This window comes from Falco biarmicus, chromosome 14 (assembly GCF_023638135.1).
Source record: "Falco biarmicus isolate bFalBia1 chromosome 14, bFalBia1.pri, whole genome shotgun sequence".
Classification (NCBI taxonomy): domain Eukaryota; kingdom Metazoa; phylum Chordata; class Aves; order Falconiformes; family Falconidae; genus Falco; species Falco biarmicus.
The window spans coordinates 7537316-7561952 of record NC_079301.1 but is presented as its reverse complement, the minus strand read 5'-3'; the positions used below and the strand labels follow the sequence as shown (position 1 = coordinate 7561952).

The window sequence follows — 24637 nt, the reverse complement described above, 5'->3', positions numbered from 1 at the left end:
CAGGGGGTTGTCCAGCGTGGGCTCGTTCCCAGCTGGCCCAGGAGGAGCAGAGCCTCCTCGCCCGGCAGAAATCCCAGCCCCACTGAAGCCAGTTAAGCCTGCACCGATTTCATCAGGACCAGGGTTTTATGTCACCCGCTATGTCAATTTGAAAAAGAGAAAGGACTCCACGCTGCTCTCCCACTCTCACTTTTTCCCTGCTTCAGTCAGACCTGCCTTGGTTGTTGTTAGCGCCCGGCTTTGGAAGGGAACGCAGAGGTGCACACACACCCTCTCTGCAGGCCACGGTGCGTTTTCCAGCCGAGCAGGTTATCCCCAGACATGGAGATCTAGGAAGCAAAACCCGATCCCAGCTGCCAGGACTCCGCGGCTACATCCCCTCCCACAGCAGCTGCGGGGGAGCAGGGTGGGACGGGGACACCGCAGCCCCTCCAGTGTGCCTAGAGCCCTCACAAGCCAACAGCCTGACCTTTAAAAAAACTGCTGTCCTTGTTAAAAAGCACCTTATAAAATGACATGGCTTCACCCTTCTAACATGAAGGGCCATGTGGGTGCTTTGGTGCTAATTCGGTGCTCTCAGAAATACCGGGTGACCACGGCTGACTCCCATCGCTTACATTGACTTCTTCTGTCCCGTCAGCCTGGGTAGCCAGCTCAGAGTAAAACCCTTTCCAGCTCTTCAGATGATTTTCACTATCACTCACTCAGGCTATTAAGATTCTCAACGCGTGTATCTGGTTTCCAATAGTACAAGCCGCTTCTTAAAGGTTATAGTTTGTTTTAAATAGCACAGCCATCTGTCCTCCGGTGGCTGATGGGAGCTGAAGAGATCGAAGCAGCCAAAACAGAATTTTTCAAAGTGTCAGTTTTTCATTACAAACACTTCAGTCTGAATCAGATCCATGCCCTAAAAATAAAAAAAAATTAAGTCTATTTTTCTGGTGTATTATACAAACACTGTGACTCTTGCTTTAAGTTTCATTGCATTGCTGGAATTTCATCAATGCAATATCTGGCCTGAACTTCACCAGCACCAAGCACTTTACAAACCACGGAATAATCCTCATTTGTGTACCTCTAGACTTTGAATTAAAAAAAAAAATACTCATTTATTACAGCTAGCCACAACACACAGAACCAATGCACAGCATCAGGAACATATGGATGTCGGGTATGCGGACCTGCGGTTTTTTATAGCCAGTTCCGAAAAGTCAGCTAAAGCTCTGAGGTCAGCTCTTCTATGAAGTTAAATCAATTTATTCACTTAATTCACAGGACTCACTTCCTTAACGTGACATTATTTTTGAGGAAAATGGGTTTAGAACACGTAGGCCAGCTACATGCAGGAGCTGTTACCAGCAGAATTGCTAATACCTTGCTGGAAAACTAAAAATCCATGAGAGGCAACCAGTACTTCCTTAGGCAAATGCTGCTCCGTGTCAGTAAGGCCAGCACGCCCTTGCTGGCATCATCTACTCCCCAGCAAAAATGCCAATGGACAGAGAACCAAGTGCAGCCTTGGAAAAGCCCACGTTATAATCTGTTTCCTCAGAGCATCCAAGGAGACGCAACAGACAATATGTATTAATCAGAACAACATACCAAAGTTTATTGATTACTTCAAACAAAAGTTTCTGTAATGAAAAAAGAGCAAGTTGCATTCATAAAAGGTAACATTCACATTCAATTTCCTTTATATAAAGCAACAGAAATGTATAAAATTGCATTTAAGTGAAAAAAATGTAAGGTTGCAGTCTTTTTTTTTTTTTTTTTTTTTGCAAGAAGCTGAAAATGTATCTTGTCATTGCCTGTATATAATTTACACTTTCTAAATACTATATGTTTTTTTAAAAAAATCCATAGCTGGGAAATTGGATAAATGGTGCAGTATTAGGTAAGTTTTTCAACTGTGTGTATACAAATTCAATTTTAAGCTTTTATGCAATTCCAAGTCATTTGTAATATTCTCATAATGATTAGGATTAGTTTTTCAGAAGTAGCTATGACTACACCAAGTTCCTCTGTTACCACATACCAGTTTTAGAGGGAATCTTAATCACTTTTCTTATCTTTCAGTGTCACTAGCCAGTGATTAAACTTCAACAAGTTATTATGAAAAAAACCCAGCCTTTTTTCCTTCAAGTTTTTCCACCGAGAAGCCTGTACTGACCTTTTAGCTCACTAACGAGCACTGTAACAGTGCAGTGTAGACTACGGTACATGGACAACCCGAGCATCACTGTCGGATTACTGCCACTGCAGCAGCCTCTAGGCTTACACCTTACGGTTACTAACACCGCTTTTTCCTCCTTTTTCTTCCCTTTTCCATCCCCAAAAGGGATCTCCTGTTTCCTGTGATTTCACAAGTCATCCACAGCAACAGGAATTTCACTTCTGCCATTGCTGAACGATGAGGATCAGCACCACCGCTGCAGGTGCAGGGCAGCTTGCTGTCCTGGCATCCCCAGCACTACACCAGTGTACTAGCTGAAGAGCCAAGCCCCCAAAAAAACCCCTGCACCTTCCCCAAAGAGCTCCTATTCAAGACATTTCACGTTAATTCCAACCCATCGGTCAGCACACATGCCTTGGGTTTGAACATATAGCTATTGCAATGGCTTGCTCCATCCCGAGACAGGACACTTGGAAACGGGAAGAGAAAGACTCCGGTTCTCAGAAGGCTCCACCTTAAAACAGGCTGCAGAAATCAGCCTGTTTAAGTGGCTTTATTCAGACAGTTCACACACACATGGCAAGCTTTGCCCTGTTCCCACTAACATCACCAGCAAAACCTCCAGCGGAATTTCACGGGAACAGACTTTGACCCCAGGGGTAGAGTACAACACAAAACAAACGGAGAAGCAAGGGTCAGGCTTGGACCATTCAGGCTTGGAATGGTTTTGAATCACAGGAATTAGGCATTTCAGCGCCCACATTTTAAAGGTTATGTAAACACAAGTCAGCAACTGTATATTTAAGGAGAAAGGTTAGATTTGGCATATAGAGTGTGTATCGTCGCTGTATTCATTGTATACTTCATCTGTAGGCACCACATCTTAGCAAGAAAAGTTGAGAACGGGACAAGGTCTGCAAGTTGAATTCTAGGTCCGTGAAATGAGCTAGGGAAAGGGGGGGGGGGGGGGGGGGGAGGGGAATGAAAAAGCTTTGCCCATGGGACACATGCTGGAAGTGCAGCTCCTTACTTGCATGCAGCAAGGAGTTGAGCCGCGGTTGCTAACATGGTGCTGACAAACACCATTTGCGTTGAGGCCAGTGCAGCGTGTATAATACAGTGGTCCTGTCCATACGTCCGCTCCCATGCTGGGTGATCGAAGAGCAGCCACCGGCCATCGGGACTGTGCACACCCCTTTCCCGCTCGGCTAAGGCCCATTGCAAAGTCCTTACAATGCATGCCAGCATCTGCCTGCAGCTGATCCGCATCCTGCATCCACCAAAGACGGACCTCAGGGATGGCAGCCAGAGCGCAAGACTCAATTCTTCCAAAAATTAATAGTCCACAATTCAGCAAAATTTGATGAAGGGAATGTTCCATCTAGTCCCGAATTGTTGTTTCTTTGCACGTGAGTGACACAAAGCCTGAGTGAGCGGCAGCCAAACCCCAGCCGCAGCGTGGAGCTTGTTACTTCTGAAATGAGACCCGAACGCTTCTCACAGCGGTTCCTCTTCACTGTCCTGCAGGGTGCCGGGGCCAGGGGATTCCAGCACAAGGGGGCACCTTCACACCAGCCGGAGGTGGCACACAGGGTGCTCCATCACTGCTTACGACTTCACGCAACAAAAAAGCTGCTTTTTCCACATATGAAGCATCAGAGAAAAAAAAAATATCAAAAGTCAGGCATCTCACCTCTGCTGTGCACAACCTAAAGAGAAAAGTTCCCACGACCATGGTACAGGCAGATTTCAAAAGAACATGCCAATTTAAAAACCAAATAAAGTGTAACGTGAAATCAGGTTCATGTTATTCCTTTTATTTTTAAACTGGCTTCTTTTTTTCTTAGTGCAAATAACTCAAGATGCAGTTTTATATGCCTGCAGGTTTACAGGCACAGGTCCCTGGGATCATCCAAGGACTGCACAGTCACTCAGGCCTTTAAAGTGTTGAAGCAACTGCACAGCGCAGTAACGTAAGCACAACCACAGGGAGCCTGGGCAAAGCGGCGGCAAGTCTGGCACAGCCCAGCTTTTGAGATTCCTTTCTTCCCCCCCGAAAGCTTTCTTCCATCACAAGCAGCCACCATACAAGGGAAAAAACGACCTTTTCTTCACCCTCCATCAGGAATAAACCATCAGCAAACTGGTGGCGGGAGGATGTTCAGGTGCTTCCCAGCACTGTGGGTCTCTGCACGGGCACCACCGCTGCAGACGGACCACAGACCGCTTCCAGCTGTACCCAGAGGAGGGACACGCAACCGAATGCTTCGTACTGTCAGCAAAGACTTCTCCCAAATTTTCAAGTATTTCTGCAGCGTGCACCTGGCGACCCATTGCTGGGAGGGGGCAGCCCCAGCACCAGGCAAGATGCTCGCAGGGCTGCATCCAGCTTCTGCGTCTTTTCGGGGAGCCGGAGGGGGCTGTTACTGGGTTTAAAGTCTGTGCTACTTCTTTGGTCAGGCACAGCAAGAGACTTCAGCAGCTCTCTGCTGCTCTTGGACAGATCTGCAGGGGGCAGAGGAAGCCCCCGCGTGAAACGGGGCTGGCATTGCTCTCCTGCACTTCAATTCATGCTGTCTGGGATGAACTCCTAAAGATGCTTTTGCAGCCTCCCATGACATCGAATTTGGCATTTTATTTTTTTTTCCTGGGGGGTGGGGAAGCCACAAGACCAAAGACAAACGGGCACCGTGGGTTTGGTGCCCTGGCTACTGCTTTATCAGCATGGCTGCTCACTGTACTTGGTAATACTAAAGAGAATGTTAGGTTAAACCCACAGTTTTTTTCCTAGAGCATGACAATATGCAGTGTTTCTATGGAGCACTTTAAAGTATCCTGAGAGGATATTTTTCTGACAAATTAGTAACAGCATCTTCAGTCTTCACATAACCATTCTCTATACGTTTGTATGAGACTAGCATAGGCAGATCAAAGGGGCCAGTCTGCAAAAATCAGAAGGAGAACACACATGTATTGCAATTATTACATTCCCAAATTCATAACCTTTTCCTGTGTTATTTTTAGAAAAAAATACTTAAAATTTTATAGGAGAAGAATCATCATTAGCCCATGATAAAAGTGCCAAACGTCATTCACAACCACGTAACAGCACGGTAAATCAATTTGCGCAATCTGCAAAATACTGCATGAAGTCTAAAAATAGCATCTGCCTGGCTGGCCCCATCATCTTCCATTCTGCCCCAGTCCAGCCACCTCCCGCACCAGTATATGGTAGCGGAGAGCACCACCTAACGTCTGTGGGGAAGGAACGGCTGCTCAGGGTTTACACCAGATGCACTGGAGGTCTGGCAAGCCTGGCTGTTGGACCTGCCGCTTTCTTTGCAGGCAGGTGTGGGTACAAAGGTAGGAGAGGTCTGCGGAAAATTTGCGGGTTTAAGTTTGCAGCGGACACCACACAGCTACGTGACATCTCACCAAAAAGCAAAACTGTGAATTCAGTTAGGCACTTTTACTTTTTTATTCTGCTATCGGCTTACTACGATGTTTAAAATCAAGTAAACTTGTACTAGGATGCTCTCTGTGTGCGTATATACATACAGACACTGAGACATACCTGCCGTACCATATGTTGACATACGTAAACAAGTACATGTGTTTAGTTTCAACCTATGCAGATGAATTAAACTGTACTTGTTTCTACCTGACAGAACTGCATGCACCCTAGAAAAAGGGATTTTGGTACAAATCAGATGCAATACTGGAATCATTTTAATAGCTGAAATTTGAATACTTTGCTGTAAATACATCAGCATTAGGTTTTACAACTGCTGTTAGCACGAGTCGCCGACTGCATTCTCGGATTACGATTTCTGTTAATATTAAAGTATCAGTTCTATTGAAAGATTTGTTTAAATACTGCAAAACATTTCTGTTTGAGAAGATACATACACACACAGGATTCCGAGGAGGTTGGATAGCACAACATCCCCAAATTAAAATGCATCCCAAGCATTGCATCTCCATTCCACAAGGACAGGTGCCCCACACCGATAGTCAAGAGGATTACAAGAACCATAATTTAATTGATTTGAGGGGGGGTTACATTTGGTTAATTTTTAACACCATCCCAACTCTTTCGGACAGGGTACCTGTTACAACACATTAGACTCATCTGAGAACGTTCTTAAAAGAAGTGGTCTGACAGAAGGTCTGGCCGACAATGAATCAGGTGCCTTCCTGCTGCTCTGCAACAGCGAGGCAAAGAGACTTATAGCACACGCGACGTTCGCCCCTGCCTAACGGTTGAACAACATAAGACATACACACACCTTTTTACAGCTAAGTCATGTCATAAAAAGGATGGAGTAATACACGGTCCCTAAACACCACGGTGATTAATACTGGCTGGGTTTTGCAGTGCAGGAGGCACAGTAGGTATTCAGAAACTAGCCCTGCTTCCCGAAATGGTTAACTTCGGGCTTGGAGGTTTATGCTACAGGTGTTTCTGAGGGAGGAGGAAACCATCCTCGACTTCCCCGTAACTGGTGTTTTGTGGTGGAATCGCCATCCCTGGAGGTGCTTAATAAACGCACAGATGTGGGGCTTAGGGACATGGTTTAGTGGTGGGCTTGGCGGTGCTGGGGTAACGGTTGGACTCGATCTTAAAGGTCTTTGCCAACCTAAATAATTCTATGATTCCAATACTGGAAATCTGCAGTGAAACCAAGTGCTAGGGACACGTATTCCAGGCACTTTGCTGTGGGGTAGCCCCACCACCCCCACAGCCAGCAAGTCCCACACCATCCCTCACCATGGGGGTTGAGTGTAGTGGCTTATTCACTTGTACAAAGAACAACATAGCACTAACACGTGGGACGGACTGGGCAAGATGGGCACTTGGGGAGCTCCTTCTGGATCAAACAAGCCTGAGCTGTTTGACACGGCATCCAGAGGACAATCTGCATCGAGTCCGCCCTGTCCCACACTTCGGAGAAGCCTGTACCTAGCCCACTGACACACAAAGCTACAGCGAGGACAGCGTAACCAGCATCGGTCACACCCACCTCGCATGGGCATCCCCAGCACGACCAGCTCACCCACCTGAGGTGCATCTGGAGACCAAAGGGGAAGAGGCAGGCGAAATACTTAAGCAAAAGACTTAAATAAAAGCAAAAGCTGGGGGGCAAGCAAGGTTTTGCTGGGTGAGCAATTCTAAACTTGGGGTTTCAGGCATTAGAAGGAAGAAAAAAAGCAGTAGAGCAAGCAACACATAGTGACTCAGAAAGGGAATCACCTTATTCACTCCAAGAAAAGCTGTGATTGCTGGAAGTTTGAGAAAGCATGAAGATAGTGGATGTTCCTGAGGAAGGAAGGCGCTTCGTTACCTAGTTCACAACAGCACAAAAGACAGAAAATTGCAGTACAAGAAAGAGAAAGGCAGAAACCAAGGAAAACACAAATGCGCCTTGCAGTAAAAAAAATTAAAAAATAAAAAAATGCATTTCCACACAGAAAATTTAATCAAGACTGAGCAGAGGCAATGCGAAGTGTTATATAGAGAATTCGGGGTGAAACCTGGTCCCATTGAGGTCAAGGGCAAACACCCACTGACCTGGCCTCAGTCCATCCTCCCCTTCCAGATGGGAGCCTCAGCTGCCAAGCCGGGGGTTCAGGCGCCTACATACCATCCCTAACCTTGTTTTTCATTTCATGCTCCCCTTGGGAAACTGATGATTGGGGGTTATTTTTCCAATATTAAGGTCAGAGTTCTCAAAAAAGGTCTTGATTTGAAATCATCTACCTGGTCTCAGATGCCTTTGCAAATTAGGTGACTGACTTTGGTGTCTGACTGCCGACGCAGACATCCAGACCTCTTACTCAAAATGTACATTTAAATATGGCTCAGCCTGTATTTAGTTTGGTATGCACATACAAAGCGCCTTTTCTAGTTGACACTTACTTTGCCTTGCTAAATGATTTCACAAGAGCCTTTTTTTAATGCACATAAAGTGCTCTTGGAAGAAGGTATTGCACGGGGGAATGGATCTTCTGGCCAACAGCTGAAGGCAAGAATGGGTCATCTCTCAGGTGAGCTGAGCTGGAGCTCAGAAACCCCCAGGGCACCATCCTCAAGCTGTCCTACGCCCACAGCTCAGAGCGGCTTGCTCCCAGCCTATTCAACAGGGGCATCAAGCTAGAAACTACGAAATCATATTTAACTGGAAGAAATTACGTGGAGCTTCAAAGAATTCAACTATACTTCTTTTGCCATCTCTATTGTTTTCAACTTTAACGGTTTGGTGGGATTTTTTTGTCTTGCAGATACATGTTTTACTTCACTGATACTGGGGTCAAGCTTGTACGTCAAATGTTATGGGAGAGGAAAATTTCTACTACTTCATTGAAGATATATATTTTTTTTAAGTAAGACAATCACCAATTTTAAATAAGAACCAAAGACAACAAGTTTTCCCAGACAAGGGGAGGGCACTGAAACCTCGCAGGATAGAAGAGCTTCGAGGAGAGAAGCTCGTTTTGAACCTCAGCATTTGGGATGTCATCCCGTGGTTTGCTGGGACATGGCCGGACCGGCTGGGCATTGCCGGTACACGGTGCTGGCCCGGGGCACAGCTGGCAGGGCAGAAGCCACCTCTGTGTCGGCCAAACCCTGCAGCCGTGCTGCCGGGCAGAGTGATGGATAGCTCGGGCCACCTGCTGGGGAGCCACCCTGGCCAAAGGCGCGGCACCAGCACCTGCTGGGTGCTGGCAGTGCTGCCCCGTGTCCCTAGGGCTGTGCCTGACCGCTGCCTAAGGACACGTAAACCTGACGGCAAGAGGGCAGGGCTGGCTGGCAACACGAGGCAGGGCTCACCGACATCGCGGGGGCAGAGAGGGGCTGCGGGGGGCGGCACGGCTGGGGTGAGCAGGGGCTGCCCGGGGGGACAGTGCTGCGGGGATGCTGGGTGCCTCTGGGCGAGCAGAGAGCAAGGGGCAGGGGTCTCAGCACAGCGTGCGTCGTGACCTGGCAGTGCTGGCGTTCACCACTCGCAGGAGTGACAAAAACTTGTAGGAGACTGTTTGCACTTCTAAAACGAGCCCTCCTCCTCAGCCGTGGAGGAAAGCTGCTAAGGAACCCAACTGCTCTCCAGGAGAGCTGGACACCGAGGCGAACACCACAGCGTGAGACCCAGGTACTATGGGGGGGGGGTGGGAAAACGTGACAAGACCTGACCCTGTTGCCTGTGCACCTGAGGACATGCCTAAGGGGAACATCATGGGTGCGTTGTTTGATGTAAAAACATTTTTTCAGGACACAGTATGGTGGGTTTGACGATCAGTGCAGGCTGGAAAAGGGATAAGGTGCTTTTATAAGAGATGGCAGGTTTCCATCCACTGAAGGCAACTAAGGAAAGGCATGGGCTGAGTCTCTCCTGGCTACAGATCTAGGCGGTATTTTTAGAGGAGCTGCTTGGTATTTCTGGCATGTGAAAGAGCACGACAAGACTCTAGAAAGCCTTCCTTGGAGATGCAAGTGGTATATGGTACTCTTACATGTTCATCTGGTGCTTAAGAATAAGAGAGGTCTTCCTAAAAATACCGTGCGATACATCATCTTGTTCCTTACCTGATGATTTTTCTCTTTTATATTTTTTAAAACTATCAGAAGAATTTCTGGGAAAAGGCTGATAAAGATCAGGAGAATTATTGCCAGCCACGTGGAAACTGAAGTCAGCATATGGGCAAATACAAAATACATTCTTTGCTGCTTCAAGAAAGGCCTGAAAGAGAAAGGATACAAAGAAATTCTTGTTAACGCAAATTTCTCAAGATGGTCAGAATCACAGGTAGATTCAGATCAAACTATTAGCAGTAACGCCTCCTTTTCAGAAGGAGATGGATACAGTCTGCACAGAAACACATCTATTCTTTCAACTGCCCATCCTTCTCCCAACGCATCTGTTGCCTCCAGCTGTGCTTGCTCTGGAGGACTGTACTTTCACTGTACACAATGTATTTTGCACCTTCAGCACCCCTTTCATTTCGGGTTGGGAAGGGGGGGTTTGAATTTTGCTGCTATGACTGAAAGATGAACTATTCACCTTATCAAAAATCAAATCATTTTATTTCAACGCTGGACTTTGCTCCAGCTTCCGATTTGCTTTTGATGGTGGAGATCTTGGTCCCAGCAGATTATTTGCCTCTTCCTCCCTCAATGATGGAGGGGAACAGACAGATGCAGCTGAAAAATGACTCATAAATAACTGATGACAAGGATCCCAAGGCAGCTGTTGCTTAGCATTAGCTCAAAAATATTGGGCAAGTTAAACACACCAGCAGAAAACTCACACATTTCAACACAGAGACCTGGCTAGATCACAGATCTAAATCTGCTGGTCGGGAACAATGAAGAGTTAAAGCCCACAACCACCAATTAAAATATTTAAATCAGGTCCGCATCTTTATTAGCAGGCTGCTGGGTCAAGGATCAAGCCAATACCCCTCGGCACTAGCCCATGGGAAAGCAAAGGTGCAAAATGGGAGATGCTGCCTGCCGTAAATGTCGACATGAATGTCTACTCCAGCATGGGAAAAACTAGTATTTGTGATGTACTATCACTTGCCTGCTCTTGCAAGACATCAAGCCTAAAATCCTGGTCATGTTCAAATCAATGAGAATTTCTTCTCCTCAGATCCAGGATTTCAGCAGCAGGATCTGCACTTTCTCCTGCTTATTTCTCCCTCTTAAGCTGCCCCAGAGTGCTGGGTCCCCTTGCTCTGAACCTGCTTCATCTGTTCCTTCCTTCTGTATCACCGAGATTCTTTCCACCATCAATTTTTCCGTTCTTTCCCATCCACATGCACAAAGAGATCCTGAGATATTTGCCCCAGCAGCTCCCAGTGAATACGAGGGCCTCAGCACCAGAAACGACCCCATGGGCAGAAAAGCAAACCACCTCTTGCCAAAGCCGAGCACCTGGATGGCGACCAGGGCACGATCTGCTTTCAGGCTACGCCTTCGGCAGGCTGACAGACTTCCTCGAACACATCTCATCATGCAACAGCCCTCTTCCAGCACCAGCTTTTATGGGCATTGGATGGAAATACCATGCCTTCCCTCCCGGGCAGAGAAAGGAGCATGGCTGCACACACCCGTAAATCTTTGGGTAGCCCAAACAAGGGGATGCTGCGGCCACAACCCCAGCAAAGCCAGTGCTGGGCATTCCCCTAAGGAAGCACCATGGAAAGAAGAAAAAGACACTTACCAAATGACTCCTCCCCAAAAGAATGAGAAAAACACATAGAAGGCAAGGGAGCCCCAAATCACAAAGTGGTTCATCCACGTCCAGAATCGGGTATCTAATGCCAGCTGCGTGGACAAAAAAGAAATTATAAAAAAAATAAAGGCAGAACATACATTAGATGCAGGGTATATTTGATTGTATTTATACAAAATTTCAGACTGGTTCACATTAAGGTTGAAGGTTCTCCAAACAGCTACCTCTCTGTGTATGTGTACCAGATTCAATAGCTACAGATTGACACAATATCAACAGGGAAACAGCAAGTTCCTAATTGTAACTGACACTTTTTAATAGATTGAATTTGATGCAACCTCTGATGCTACAGGAAGAAAATGTCTAAGGGTTACAGGGACTGTAATTGCCTCCTGCCACCACCTGCTGTCCCGAACCAAACACAAAAGGCCTTTTGTAAGGTCCTACACAAACTGTTTGCTCTAGAAACTCTGCGAAACAAAGCAGATGTGCTATTATTATTTGACAGATGTGCGTTTGGGGTCCCTCCAGTGCTTAACCATGCCTAAAACAAGGTGGACAAACCCAGGTTCTCCATTGCTCCTCTCCTCTTGCTGCAGCTGAATGCCAAGGAGTGAAAGTGTGGGGAAAAAACAACCATAACCAACTAGAGTTCTCAAAAGAGCGCAAAAAATAGGAATTTAACCAAACCATAAATACTTCTAGACCAGCACAGCCCAAGAATACAGACCACAGGCTACAAGAACGACAGTGGTCGACAAGCAAATTTTGCCTCTGTGGAAGAACAGAAGATTTAAGTGTGCTGGGAAACAGAGTCATAGAAACTTCATCTTCCAACACATTTACTGCATGATTTTACAGCACATATCGCAGTCATTTTCCAATGCATGTGTAAGTGACTGAAAAAAGGAAGGAAGATCCTAACCTTCAGAGTGACGGTGAACACCAGCACGGTGAAAACAATCGTCCCAAAGGTCCAATTCCCAAAAACCTGAAAAATAGGTTACATTGCCACAAGTGCCTCAGTCCATCTCCTTGGAGAGGCACAGAAACGACAATGAGGACAGGGGTGCAAGCAGGGCGCGGAAGGGAAGGACGGGATGGAGCGACTGCTACAGGGGATTGATGCTCAGAGAGGCGCCAGGCACCCCGCAAGACTCGCCTCCCGCTACACTACCCTGTGCCATGCAGTGCCACACAGACGGGTGACCCAGAGTTGGGACGGTGACAGGTACAACCTCCTACTAACAGCAATGTCGATCGAGGATACAAGTCATTGGACCACCTGTATTTCATGATTTCTTGGTAATTTACTCAGTTTCTGCTTTCTTGCAACACCTCTGCTCATCATCTCGTTTTAGTCCCATTTGCAGAATGCACCAATGGGTATTTTTCCATCGGGTTTGGTTTGCAGATACTAGTGACTATGCACAACAAAGAAAAGCAGATACTGTATATAAGTCCAAATGATGGCAATGAATGGGAGGGATGCTTACCAAAGGCTGTCAAGATCTGAATGCATACATTAAAACAGAAAGTGAAATGTAAAAGTTTTCAAAAAATGCAAAAAAATTAAAGTCAATAAGAGCGAAAAAGGAGTCAATCAAACACACATGGATATTATGAACAATTGCTGGTAGCAGTTCTTACAGGCATAAGTGTTTACAAAACAGGACATAACCACAGATCTTATTTTAGTGCCACATAGACTTGACCTCCGAAGGCATTTGCAGAATGTATCAGTGCTTCATGTTTTATTCAAATACACCCAGAACGGCTATAAATACAAAAAAGCACTGAATCTACAATACACGGGCTTGACTGCATCTATCTGGGGCCATAAATGTTGGCATTGATGCAACGTTTGCATACACATACATTAAGTTTCATCAGCTTTTTTCCAAGTGTTAGCCACTAAAAAAAGCTAAGGTATTTTCAAGGTTCACAAGTGATGGTGTAATGAAGTTTTCCACCAGCTGAGATCTGATAACACACTGCACACGCCCGTGCAGAAGGGGTCCTGAGACAGCCCAGTCCACCACGCACTGCACTAATGCTTTGCTCTGTACTCAAGTTAACCAGCAAAATGAAAAAAGGAAAAGTAAAAAAAACGGGGAAAAAAATTAGTCTTGCCCCCCCCCGCCCCCTTTCTATGTAAGATCACCCGGAGTAGCACCCACACCTTGCCCACGTGGCGATGCAAGCACTTGTCCCAACACAAGGCACGAGAGAGCGGGCAGCAGGGGAAGATCAGCCTGCTCGTTCCGACAGCGGTGCGAACTTACGCCGGCCAAGAAAGAGCAGCAAAACCCCAGCACCAGCGTCCCCCCCTTGCAAAGGGAGGCAGAAATCACACCCTGGAGCAGGCACAGCACACAAGCAGCCCTGCATCTGTCTGTGCTAAGCAGCAGCATCTTATAAAGGTGGGCTATTTCAGTTGCTTGTAACCAGCCAAACGTGTGCTGAATTTCACGTGGCACACTGGAGGGAAGGATGGACACCGCTCCCACCCTGGGCCAATGCCTGAGACCATGCAGAGGAGTGGAAGAGCACTGTGCAAAGCTCATTGAGTTGTAATAAAGCTGTGTGTAAGACTAGTTATTTTACCTAGTGAGTATAACCAGCCCTGCCCTGTCTCCATGGCGATTTTGAAAAATGTTTTATTTCAAGCGTTTGCTGCAGAATCACACCATAAGCAAGGCTACACCATCGGACAAGACTTGAGACACATTGCACAGATTAAGCGTGCAGATATTTCCTGCAGGCATATAAAAGAGGCAATGCACAGAAGAAACACTCATTAATATTTTTTTTGGTGGTGTTACCTTTCCATTATCTTCCAACGATGAATTTTGAAAAAGAAAATAAACCCCAAAGAAAAACACAAGTCCTTCAAAGGCGCCCAGAAAGGTCCAGTACAGGAATGGCCTCCACTGCAGCATTGCATTATCTGAAACCTTCCTGCCAAGAGACAGAGTAACAAGAACATCACTGTCATGATTAGGACGTGCTACAAAGCCCCCTGCACCAGGTGATCAGTGGGCTCTGGAGCAAGCCCTCGCTGTAGGAGACAAGGAGGTGAAAGACCAATATCTGGCAGCGTACAGGACACACACAACATATGCCGTATGCAGCTGCCAGTCACGAGAAATTGTAAGAGGTTCAGCACATTCATGTCTTTTGTCCTTCTCCTCTAGGTAACTTGGATTAGAATCCAAGGCAGCCCAAGGCGAAGAGCTGTAACGCTGTCCTGAGCCTCTCCCGCAGCCCCTGCACCGCCCACGGTATCTGACATCGCCCGCTGAATTTTAAAAGTGGGGCAATGCTAAAGAGCTGTACCAGATGCAGCGAATCCATGGTGTGTTTCCCTCTTTTTGCTGAATGCACAAACTCTGTCTTTGAGAAAAGCTCTGCGAGTCCCATTCCTGGAAGCCGTGGGGGTTTTTGCACAGGCTGAAAATAACCTCCTGAATTGTATGGTGGGTGTTTTTAACATGGGGGTTGTAGCAGGAGGCTCTTGCCTGAATATAGGATGAGATCTGGCACGGAGGCAGCAGCAGCAAACTGATGCACTAAGGGCAGAGCTCTGCAGGGACCACACACAAAGCCTGGGGGGTGCAGGGCAGCCATCAGAGCAGGAGGGAGTTAACGTTTCCTGCATCGTTAACTTTTCAGATTACTTTTTTTGAAATTTGAAACTCAAGGGGGGATAAAAGCATGTTTTTGGCAAAACAAAAAACACCCATTCTTTTCTCATTTTTCTTCCTAACTGCTAAAGCAATACATCCATTTTCAGCAAGATGCACCTTGCAAACCAGTGTGATGCTGTGCTCCTGTAAGGGCAGTTTCTAAAACAAAACCCTATTGAATCCTATGCACGATGATGCAGCAACGATGCTCTAACTGACCGCAATTTGGGTATGAGTAGGGAGCACAGAGAAACCAGACTGTAAGTGGGTTTTATAGCAAGGAGAGAAAACACAACCAATTTCCTCACCGCGAGCTCTGTTTTGCATTCATATTTATGTCCTGCAGCGCTCATCGTAAACAGGCTTTTTACAGCGCCTCAGACTAGAGATCTGCACTGCAGCAACTCAGCACTCCGTAAAGCAGAGGCACAGCAGTCACTCTGCACTCAGCAGCACATGCAGTCATGAATATTCAAGCTGAAGCTATCTGCCGGCACATTTAATCTGTTTTCCCTCAATGGACAGACCCCAGAGATCAGACAGCCCACCACGCACAATGCACAGGGGCCGGCTGTTATTGGTCTATGTTGCACAATATTACATTACCAATTTATTTAAAAATACACATGGCGGCACTTTGCCATACCAATGGAGGAGCACAGAGGTCTAATCAATCGTAGATCTGAGTGCTTACTTCAGAAGCACCCAAGCCCCTTCCTAGCCTTGCAGCTCTTGCTGCACCTGCTGATTTTTCTATACCTAAAGCAACTTTCACATGGTATCTTTAGGCACCTGCTAATTCCCTTTGCTGTCCCTGCAAAGGCATCGCTCTTGGCTCGAGCACAGCTGTGCCACACACAGCTCCTCCACGGCTGAGGAGCATCACGTGGTGGTGACATGACTTGTATGGGGCACTGGCTAAAGCAGCCCCAACCTGGGCTCTCTCCGCAGGGGTGAACTCTGTGCTGAGCTTACGGCCAGGCAAGGGAATTAGCAACAGCGACACGTGAACAGGGGCTTCCCCCAAAAAGCATCTTCCTTGTCCTTGCTGAAGGGCTGCACCCAAGCGCATGTGTATGGACACAGGTGGGAGGAAGATGGGAAGAGTCTCGGTTTCCACAGGAGGTTGCAGCCTCTCCACATTGCAACCAAGGAAGGAGAGAAAGCAACCAGAAAATCAGAGAGAGACAGTCTCCTCTTAAACTGTCCTTTCCCTGGGCAACATGGCGGAAAATTCCACGGAGTGCACGGATCAAACAGCAGAGTTCCCTGGTAACTGGCTCTGGCATGGGGATTTGGCCTGTGGAGGGGAAGCCTAGGGGAGGACATCCATCTAGACAAGGTAAGAAACTACCTGCCTGAGCTGGGCTTCAGAAACATTAATCTTTCTGAAAGTAAATGGATCTTTCTTCCTCCTGAAAGCTAGATCTCCCCTCCATCCATTACACCCTCTATCCTGTGCTTGGCTCATGCTGCCCGGCTCAGAGCTAACACGAATGAATGGTCTTGGCCACACCTGCAGCTTGATTTTTCCTACAGATGAAGAATTCCACCTACAGTTTATTTTTCTATAGTGACACAGCAGTGCAATTTGCTAGGCCAGATACTGTTAGGAATCATATATACGTAGAAACAGGCAGTACATAGGACGTTGCTCAGCTCTAACACAGAAGCAGTGGGGACAGAAACAGCCTTTTCTGCAGTTCATGGCGACCCCACCACCCACAGGGGACAGGGACACCTGCCTACACTCCTGCACCAACCAAAAAAACCCGTGGTGAACCAAGTTGTGTGGAGGCTGACCCAGTCCAGTGCTACTTACATATACAGCTGAGGATCTGAGGTCAGTGTGTCGATGTTGATATGCTGCTCCAGGAGGCTGTAAGCCAGGATAGGTAGTGACGTGAAGCAGATGTTGTACATGGTAAGATAAGCAGCATCGTACAGTGGCTTTAAAAAAGGAAGAAAGAGTAAAGTGAGACAGAAATTCCACTTTAAAAGCCTCCCCACAAAGAAAGTAAAAGTTTCCAGCCCTTGCCTCCGTACATACCCTACAGACTCATCCCTTTGTCACAGCCACATAAGACAGTGTCATTTGACAGGGGTCACGCTCCATGTGATGCCGGGGAGGCCAAGGCACCTACAGGCTGCTTGGCCAGGACCCCACTCCCACCACTGGGAAGTTTTGTGACTCGGCTGGTCTCATCTCCAGCTCATTCTCCAGAAAAATGTGATTAAACAGCTCTTATCACAGCTTTTCTGTAGCTGCTTTTGTGCTGCTGCTGCTTCTATTAATACACTTGATGTCTCCTGTGACTCTTCAAAGACTACACTGTTTAGAGGAACTATAGCTTCTTCTTTTTAGAAAAGAAAAAAAAGCACCAGTGGTTCTGCCAAGACGAGGGAGAATTATCTCCTATCCTTTACTCCCCTCACCGTTATTTTTGAGCCCAAATAGACACAAAAGTCCCTAAGCTGACACAAAAGCTAAAGCTCTGGTCTCCAAGCACGGGAACCCACTCACCACATGGATCTGTCCCTCTGATGCTTGCCCGGACTAAGCAAGGCTCTGAAGACACTCATCGCGTGTCTTTTTTTAAAGGCTGCATAAAAGAATGAAATGTTCTTTCTTTTGAGAGACACCTTTAATGCAGGGAAATGCAGCAGAGGAGGAAAGATCAGGAAGTCCTTGAAAAATTTTTCTCTTAAGGCAGGCAGAAGTAGCAAAATCTGGTCAGACAAACCAGATAACCCCCCCTCATTACTTCAGGAACATGTCCGTCTGTTTATGGGTGGTGGATACGAAAGGAATGAAAGCAGATTTCTTGCTTTCCAGTTACGGGTCTCAGAAATACGCTCCAGATATGGTGCTGATCAATGAGGTCGGCTCCTACCATCCTCTAAAGCAAGCTGGGGAAGAGGCAGGAAGGCAAAAGCCAAGTTTCTGCTAGGAAGCCTCATTGTGCCACTTGCTTTTTATCTTGGCTTTACAGGCACGTTACTGGAAGTTACCTGCTGTGAGAATCCACAGAAGAACTGGTATAAAAACTGCGGTAAAATGAAGCAAAGGTTCTAGGGAAACAAAACACAAACTGTTAGCAGGGAAGCGCTTGACGACTTGGTCTAAAGCCAAATAACTTTTCCTGTTATCAGTCATTGGTGTCTGACATTACAGCATCAGACAAGTTAGGGTAGGCGTTTTCTACCCAACACAAAACTAATACAGTGTGTAGTTGGTATCTGCGGAAGGCACTGGAAGAAGTCATGTTCACATTCCCCTGTAAGCGCTGTTTTCAAGTGACAGGCACAGGGCAGACACAGCCTGTTGTAGGGAAGGAAAACAGAGCTACAGAATAGCCTATACATTTTTCCCTGGTTTTTTTCTATTGTCAAACAAATCCGTGGTATAAACAAAGAAATAAGCTGCACACGCATCCTTACCTTATAGAAGAAATACTGTACAAGGTGTGCTATTCTCACGTAATACAAATGCCCGTGTGCTAGTAGCAATTTTCTTAAATGTTTAAACTTTGGCACAGCATAGTCACTGTTTCTGGAAGCCTGCCGTCCTTCTTTGCCTTTTATACCTGGAGACAGAAGCGTGGCGAGGGGTTAATCCCTATGGGACTGGAATCTAGACTGATGCTACCCACTAGGCTTGTTCACATCCCTCAGCATCCCAAGGCATGACAAAAGGACATATTTCCTTCTCAAGTGCCCCAGGAGAGCAAAACATTAACGTGCTGCAAGACTCGGTGTGGTTTTGGCTCCACACCACTCGGACCTGCCTCTGGAGTTTTTAAGCTATATTTAGGTTGCTGTCTGAGTTCCTGTGTAAGAGTGTGGTGAGAAGTATCTAAGCAAACCTGATAAGCGATAAGGAACTGGCTTCCCCACGAGCTTGCCCGCACCTCACGCAGCCCTGTTATTTCACTGCAGACGCTCAGCCCCCCCGAGACATCCCCGCAGGGCTGAGCTCCAGAAAGACAGTTTTGTTCCCTCAAAATTTTGTTTCCTCAAAAGCCACAGCCAAACGAGCTGCACCACAACCCCGTGCGTTAGAGGGCACTGCGGCATCTCCAACAGCCCCAGATAAAGAGGCTGCCCTTTCTCTTCCATTGACCCTTCTTTAGCTGCATTGCAAAAATCTCCAGTAATTCTCAGATGTCTGACACCAATCTGCAGAAAGCAGGATAGTTTCCAGCCTGATGTCAGTCACACAGGACTGACACGACATAACTGAGCATCAGCCCCTGGGAAACATGCGCAGGTCGCCAGTGTTGAGTTACTAGCAGCTGTAGCCCAGTCAGCCCTAAATAAATTCTGATCCTTTCATTGCGCTGCCTTTGCAACAACTGCTGGTAATCACCCATCAATTTGCTACTTTTGCCTTTTTTTTTTTTTTCTGACCAGTGAGTAAACTTTACCACTTTGAATTCGGCCACCGAGTTCTGGAACACAATCTGCAGTTTATCACCGGTAAAGAGAGCGGTACTATCAAAGGTGGGCAGGACATGATGATCCCAAGCGTTTACCTGGAGTCAAACCCTGGCTCCATAGGAAGCAACAGCAGGCTTCCTGCATTTTTCAGCAGGATCAGTTCATCCATGTACAATCAGAAATACTGACTGCACCTCGACAGTGAAACCCAGCAACAGCAGACAGGTCTTAGGTGTCAGACGGATGTTATCAGGGTTCTCACCTATTCCAACATGTGCTTCCAAAATCATACTGACATCATTTGCACCGTCCCCTATGGAAAGGGTTATTGGGCTCCCTTTTGTGTTCTTCACCATTCGCACAATCTAAAAGATTTAAAAAAAGGAGAGCAACAGAAACCACAAATTCAGTTAAAAAGCCTCCAGAGACCTCCCACTGCCCCACTTGCAAGAGACTCCCCAGGACAAGCAACCAGGCTTCTACGGCAGCAAAACCACCCCCGGAGAGTTCAGATTAATAAAACTGCTCCTTCCTTCCTTCGCACTCACCGAGCAGAAGCCAAGATCCAGCTGCACAGGGCTGAAGAACAATATTTAAAAACAAATCCCAGGCAGCAAGCATCCCACCCTTCCCTTCTGCCAGACCCTGCTCTCCCAGAGGTGGGACGTCCCATGTGTTTCAGGGGGAAACCCTCCCGTGGAAGAGGGGCAGAAACACGCCGCTTATCAGGCTCGGATACCACCAGCAGGCGTGAGGAAGTCACAGACTCCACTTGACAAATTTGGAAAGGGAAAAAAGAACAAGCAGGGGGTTTTGTTTATTTCTAATTGGCTTGGGTTTGTGGCTTCCTGCAAGCATATTAAACAAAGGTTTTACATTCAGATTTCAAAGACTGGTGTGTTTCATGTGTTTCCACCACACTGTGAAGCTCAGATGAGACTTACGCACAGCCTGGAGTAGTCCTAGCTGATTAAGAAGATCAGGTCAAGTCCCAGCCAAAGGATTAAAAAGAATCACATCACCTAATGACATACTTCAGTCAGTTAAAAGTAGAGTAAATACCTGTGCTTTCTGCAAAGGAGCCATCCGGCAGCAGAGGACTGCAGTACACTTCAAGCAGATTTGTAGAAATATGTTTTTGTAATTGCTAGAACTGGAGTCCTGAGAAGGGTTGAGTATCAGCGACAGCGTCGAGCCATCTATAATCAGGCCATATTCTTGAGTCAACGTCCAGCTTCTGGGACACAAAGAACACGTTTGAAATAAAATCAGATTTTAAGTCAACGTAGCTGCTGGTATCATCTTAGGGAAAAAGAAATTACTTTTGTATTAATCTTCTTCCCATCCCTTTCGGGGGGTATAGCAACCTTTGCTAATCTGCACCCTTTGCTAAGGGAACTGTGTAATTAACTTCAAAACCCACAAATACCAGGGATGATGAGCAAAGCAAAGGTGCCAGCCACGGTGTCTGCCAGTAGCCGGCCCCCCAGGGCCACCGCGTGGTCCCGTTTTCTCTACAGACTTCGCATCTGAATCCAGAACGTGCACGGGCTGTGCCCTCTCTCTCACTTACCTCTTCAGGCCTCCCCGGTTCTTGGGAATCTCCTGAATCAGCTTTTTATGGTACTCCATCAGCAGCTCATGGAGCCGATCCTCCTTTCTTTCACTCTCACCCACCGTTTTCGCCGTCAGCTCCAGCAGCTCGGTGCTGGTCTGGAAGAGCCTGCAGGCATAGCAGGTGGATTTGGCAGTTTCCATCTTGTCTCCCGTCAGCACCCAAACCTTCATGCCAGCTGCGTGCAGAGCTTCAATCGTCTCTGCCGACTGCTCCTGCAGCCTGCAAGCAGAAGCAAAACATCACTGCTCAGGTTGGCCCATGCTTAACCCATATAACCCTTATTTTGCAGGTAGGAAACACCAGCTTAGTAGAAGTTAATTGATTTGCCCCGTGCTGGAGAGACCACTGCCACAGGAATAAGGATTAGAAGTCAATCAATCCCAAATTTTTATTTGCAGCTAAAAAAACCAAACAAACAAATCACCGCTTTACACTGTGAGACCTAAAAGTCAAGAGTTTAATTTACAGGTGCAGTTACTGTAACTGAATTTATTTTGATGTACAAATTAACACTGCGTGCCTAATTCGCTCTCTAGAAGCACAAGTAATTCTGTAGTTTCATTAATATATCCTAATTCCTGCTACATCAGCCAATTTTAGCAACTAGGGTACTGCCACAGAGTAATTAATTACTCTGGACACTTGCAGCACCTGCTTGGCTGCTCAGTTCCACCACAGCAAGTCAGGGCCACGATGCAACGTCAGAGAGAAACCGTAGGTACCACAGCATCAGTGGTGGTGGTGGTCACCCCTTTACCTGTCTTCTACAGCAGTAGCCCCTATCAAGTGCATGTCTGCTTCTGTGTCTTCAAAAACTTTTGCCATCTTTTCCTCCCTGTCCTGCAGAGCCATCTTTGCTTCATTAAGTTGCCTGTCAATTTTGTCATACTCCTTCTGAGTTAGTTCTTTGAATGCCACGCAGAGTGTTCGGTAGCCATCCTGGTAGGGAGAGGGAGAGAAAATAAAGTGGACAAGCGCCCTAAAACCAGATTTTCTACAGCTCCTCACTTTAGGGCTAGTGCTTTTCTCCACCATCAGTGCTTTCTGTCGGTACTGACCCTGATGGCAATGACAATTTGTTGGCTCGAGTCAAAAGACTGATTTCTCTGTGTTTACACAGTAACTTCTTCCCATCAGAGCAACCGTGGTTACGCCTATTACGTGCACGTAATATGGCGGAGAGATACTAAGGGAAGGACCGGAGCCAAGAGCATGCATCCAACAGGGAGAGCAGGGGCTGGGTGTCCTCATGACCGGGACCAGGCACTACTCCCACCACAGTAAACTGCCTGCTATTATTATTTCTATTTTTAACTTGCTTAGGAGATGCTTGGACACAACTGTGATGGAGACCATATAAGTATATCAAAAGTCAAATAAAGGTGGAAGCCAAAGAAACAGAAAAGGAAAGAAGCCTGGCTTCAAAACAATGTCAAGTGACAGATTTTCAGTACTTCCCTCCAAAGCAAGGTCACATTCCTATTTTTGGAATAAGGCTTTCCTGACCCCAGGAGCCAGCCAAATTCCATCTACAGGCTCACCATAGCATTGCGCTCCACATGGACTTTTGTTTGTTGGATTTCTTCTTGCTGCACCCTTGGAAAAATAGAGGAGTCTGCTCCTTTACAGAAGAGAAGCAACTTTCCTAAAAGCAAATTACAGTTTATAGCATTCACAAATTGTAGAAAGACTGACCAGCTTCAACAGCAAGCAAATGATGCAGAGGAAGGGACTACTAGAAGCCCAGCTGCGTACCAAAAGTGGTCTTACACTAGCCTGCACAAAGCCTTGTTTGACCTCAAGACGGGACGTTGGGCATCCCCACCAGCCCCTGAGCGAGCTTGCTGCAACAGGCTGGACAGAGCCTGTTTAGAAGCCTCGGCAACCTTTTCAGGGTGGGTAAAATCAGCAACCCATACCTTACAGGACTGACATTTGAGAAGGATGGTGACCTCTGAATTTTTGACTGCTACTCCCATGAAAACCCATCCTACTCAGGGGAAAGTCTCACAACTCCCCTCTCCCTGTACCTGTACCTCCAGGCTGGAACAAGGCAAGCAGGGAACTCTCCACAGGTCACTGTCCCCATCCCTGTCCCCTACTCTTATCTGGTGCTGTTCCCTGACAAATGCTATGGAGAAAATTAACTCTATCCCAACCAGACCCAGTACAGAATTTAATCAGACCAGCTCAGAAGAGCTAACAGCTTTGCCCCTCTGGGTTACAGGAATAAAGAGGATGTGTTTCGTACTTGTGCGCACGTGCACACATGTATGGGAACCCAGAAATGCATTTTAACTATACCTGTGGTGGTTCTCACAATGACGCTCATACGGCGACGGACAGGATCAAAGTTCAACACGTGAAGAAGCTGGTACCTTATGGGAAAAAAACCAAAGGAGCTTAGACTCAGTAAAAGACAAATACTGAAGACTGAAAATCACTAACAACGACCTGCAGAAATCAGTACACCCTACAAGTGGCAGCACCCACTGGGCAATGTACTTTCTACAGTTACTGCACAAGAAGAGAGAGTAAAAACACCCACTGCAGTGCTGCTTTGAGCATGGGGCTGGGGGTGTGGGTGCCCACCAGTGCACTGAGCCCCCAGGCTGGGCAGCAGCTCAGCAGGCAGCGGGGACCGTGTGCCGCAGGCAGTGACATCGTCTCTGGCATTTAAATGAAGTTTCACCATAAGGGGAGTAAGAAGTGAAACTTGCTTGTGGAGGCAAGTTCTCGGGGAGCGCTGGGATTAGGTCAGTGATTCTCAGATGTCAGAGCTGTGAGCGCAGGGTGAGACCTAATTATTTTCAGCTCAGGAGGGGGAAAAAAAGTTACAGGGAAGGGAGCCATATCATGCGGTTTAGGCTTGCAGCATCCTGCTGCGAGGCCCAGCCACCGTCTGCAAGGTCAGCAATCGCCCCATGAATCCCGGGAGCCATCTGCACAGCCAGGCACAGATGAAGGATCCATACAAGGGACTGCGGGCACTTAAAGGGAGCTGAATTTAGATGTCACTGAAATTGCCAGCAGATCTTTGCAAGCCAGCCTTTCAGCCTGCACCTTGCTGACAGCCCTCTGCAGAACAGCCTTGACCTTGCCAGGTGGGCCACGTTGACCAGACCCAACTAAGCCGGGTGGGAGCCAGCACAGCACTAGCAGCCCCGCTCCTCAGCGGCCCCGGAGGCACTTACATTTCAGTTTCATTCTTTTGGTTTCGTATTTTCATGAAATTGTTTTCAAGTCCTAGAAAAGTGAAACCATACCTGTCAATAAACAAAAGGACAGAACAACATTGAAAACACCCATGGGCACGCATTATACACTAACAATGTTCTCTTTTCACCTCCTGTACTGCAGAGAAGAGCAAAGAAGTTAGCAAGCCTGAGCTAAAAAAGCTGGGCTGAACGTTTGCTTGCTCCACGCAGAGCCTGCTGTGGTGTCCTGGCACTGCTCCCATGACCTGGAGGTCTGGGCACTG

At 47.0% G+C, this 24637-nt stretch overlaps 1 protein-coding gene across 8 annotated transcripts in view; it reads right to left on the bottom strand.

The window, feature by feature from the left end:
• Positions 1-439: 439 nt before the first annotated feature.
• The window catches only part of ATP11C (ATPase phospholipid transporting 11C), a 60479-nt gene continuing 36281 nt past the window's right edge, over positions 440-24637 (bottom strand). For 4 of the 8 annotated variants that reach the window (XM_056359389.1, XM_056359388.1, XM_056359382.1 and 1 more), the window contains 15 exons: positions 24351-24422; positions 23461-23534; positions 22698-22801; positions 21914-22095; positions 21112-21375; positions 20601-20775; positions 19801-19903; positions 18540-18685; positions 18111-18170; positions 16921-17048; positions 14235-14370; positions 12335-12400; positions 11398-11501; positions 9759-9912; positions 1583-5115 (listed from right to left, as the gene is read on the bottom strand). In XM_056359389.1, the coding sequence (XP_056215364.1) occupies positions 4999-5115; positions 9759-9912; positions 11398-11501; positions 12335-12400; positions 14235-14370; positions 16921-17048; positions 18111-18170; positions 18540-18685; positions 19801-19903; positions 20601-20775; positions 21112-21375; positions 21914-22095; positions 22698-22801; positions 23461-23534; positions 24351-24422 (1885 nt within the window). In that variant the 3' untranslated portion in view covers positions 1583-4998. Of the gene's footprint in view, positions 908-1582; positions 5116-6282; positions 6379-7164; positions 7519-9758; positions 9913-11397; positions 11502-12334; positions 12401-14234; positions 14371-16920; positions 17049-18110; positions 18171-18539; positions 18686-19800; positions 19904-20600; positions 20776-21111; positions 21376-21913; positions 22096-22697; positions 22802-23460; positions 23535-24350; positions 24423-24637 lie in introns of those variants that run through there. The other 4 variants (XM_056359384.1, XM_056359386.1, XM_056359387.1 and 1 more) reach the window with 4 other exon arrangements.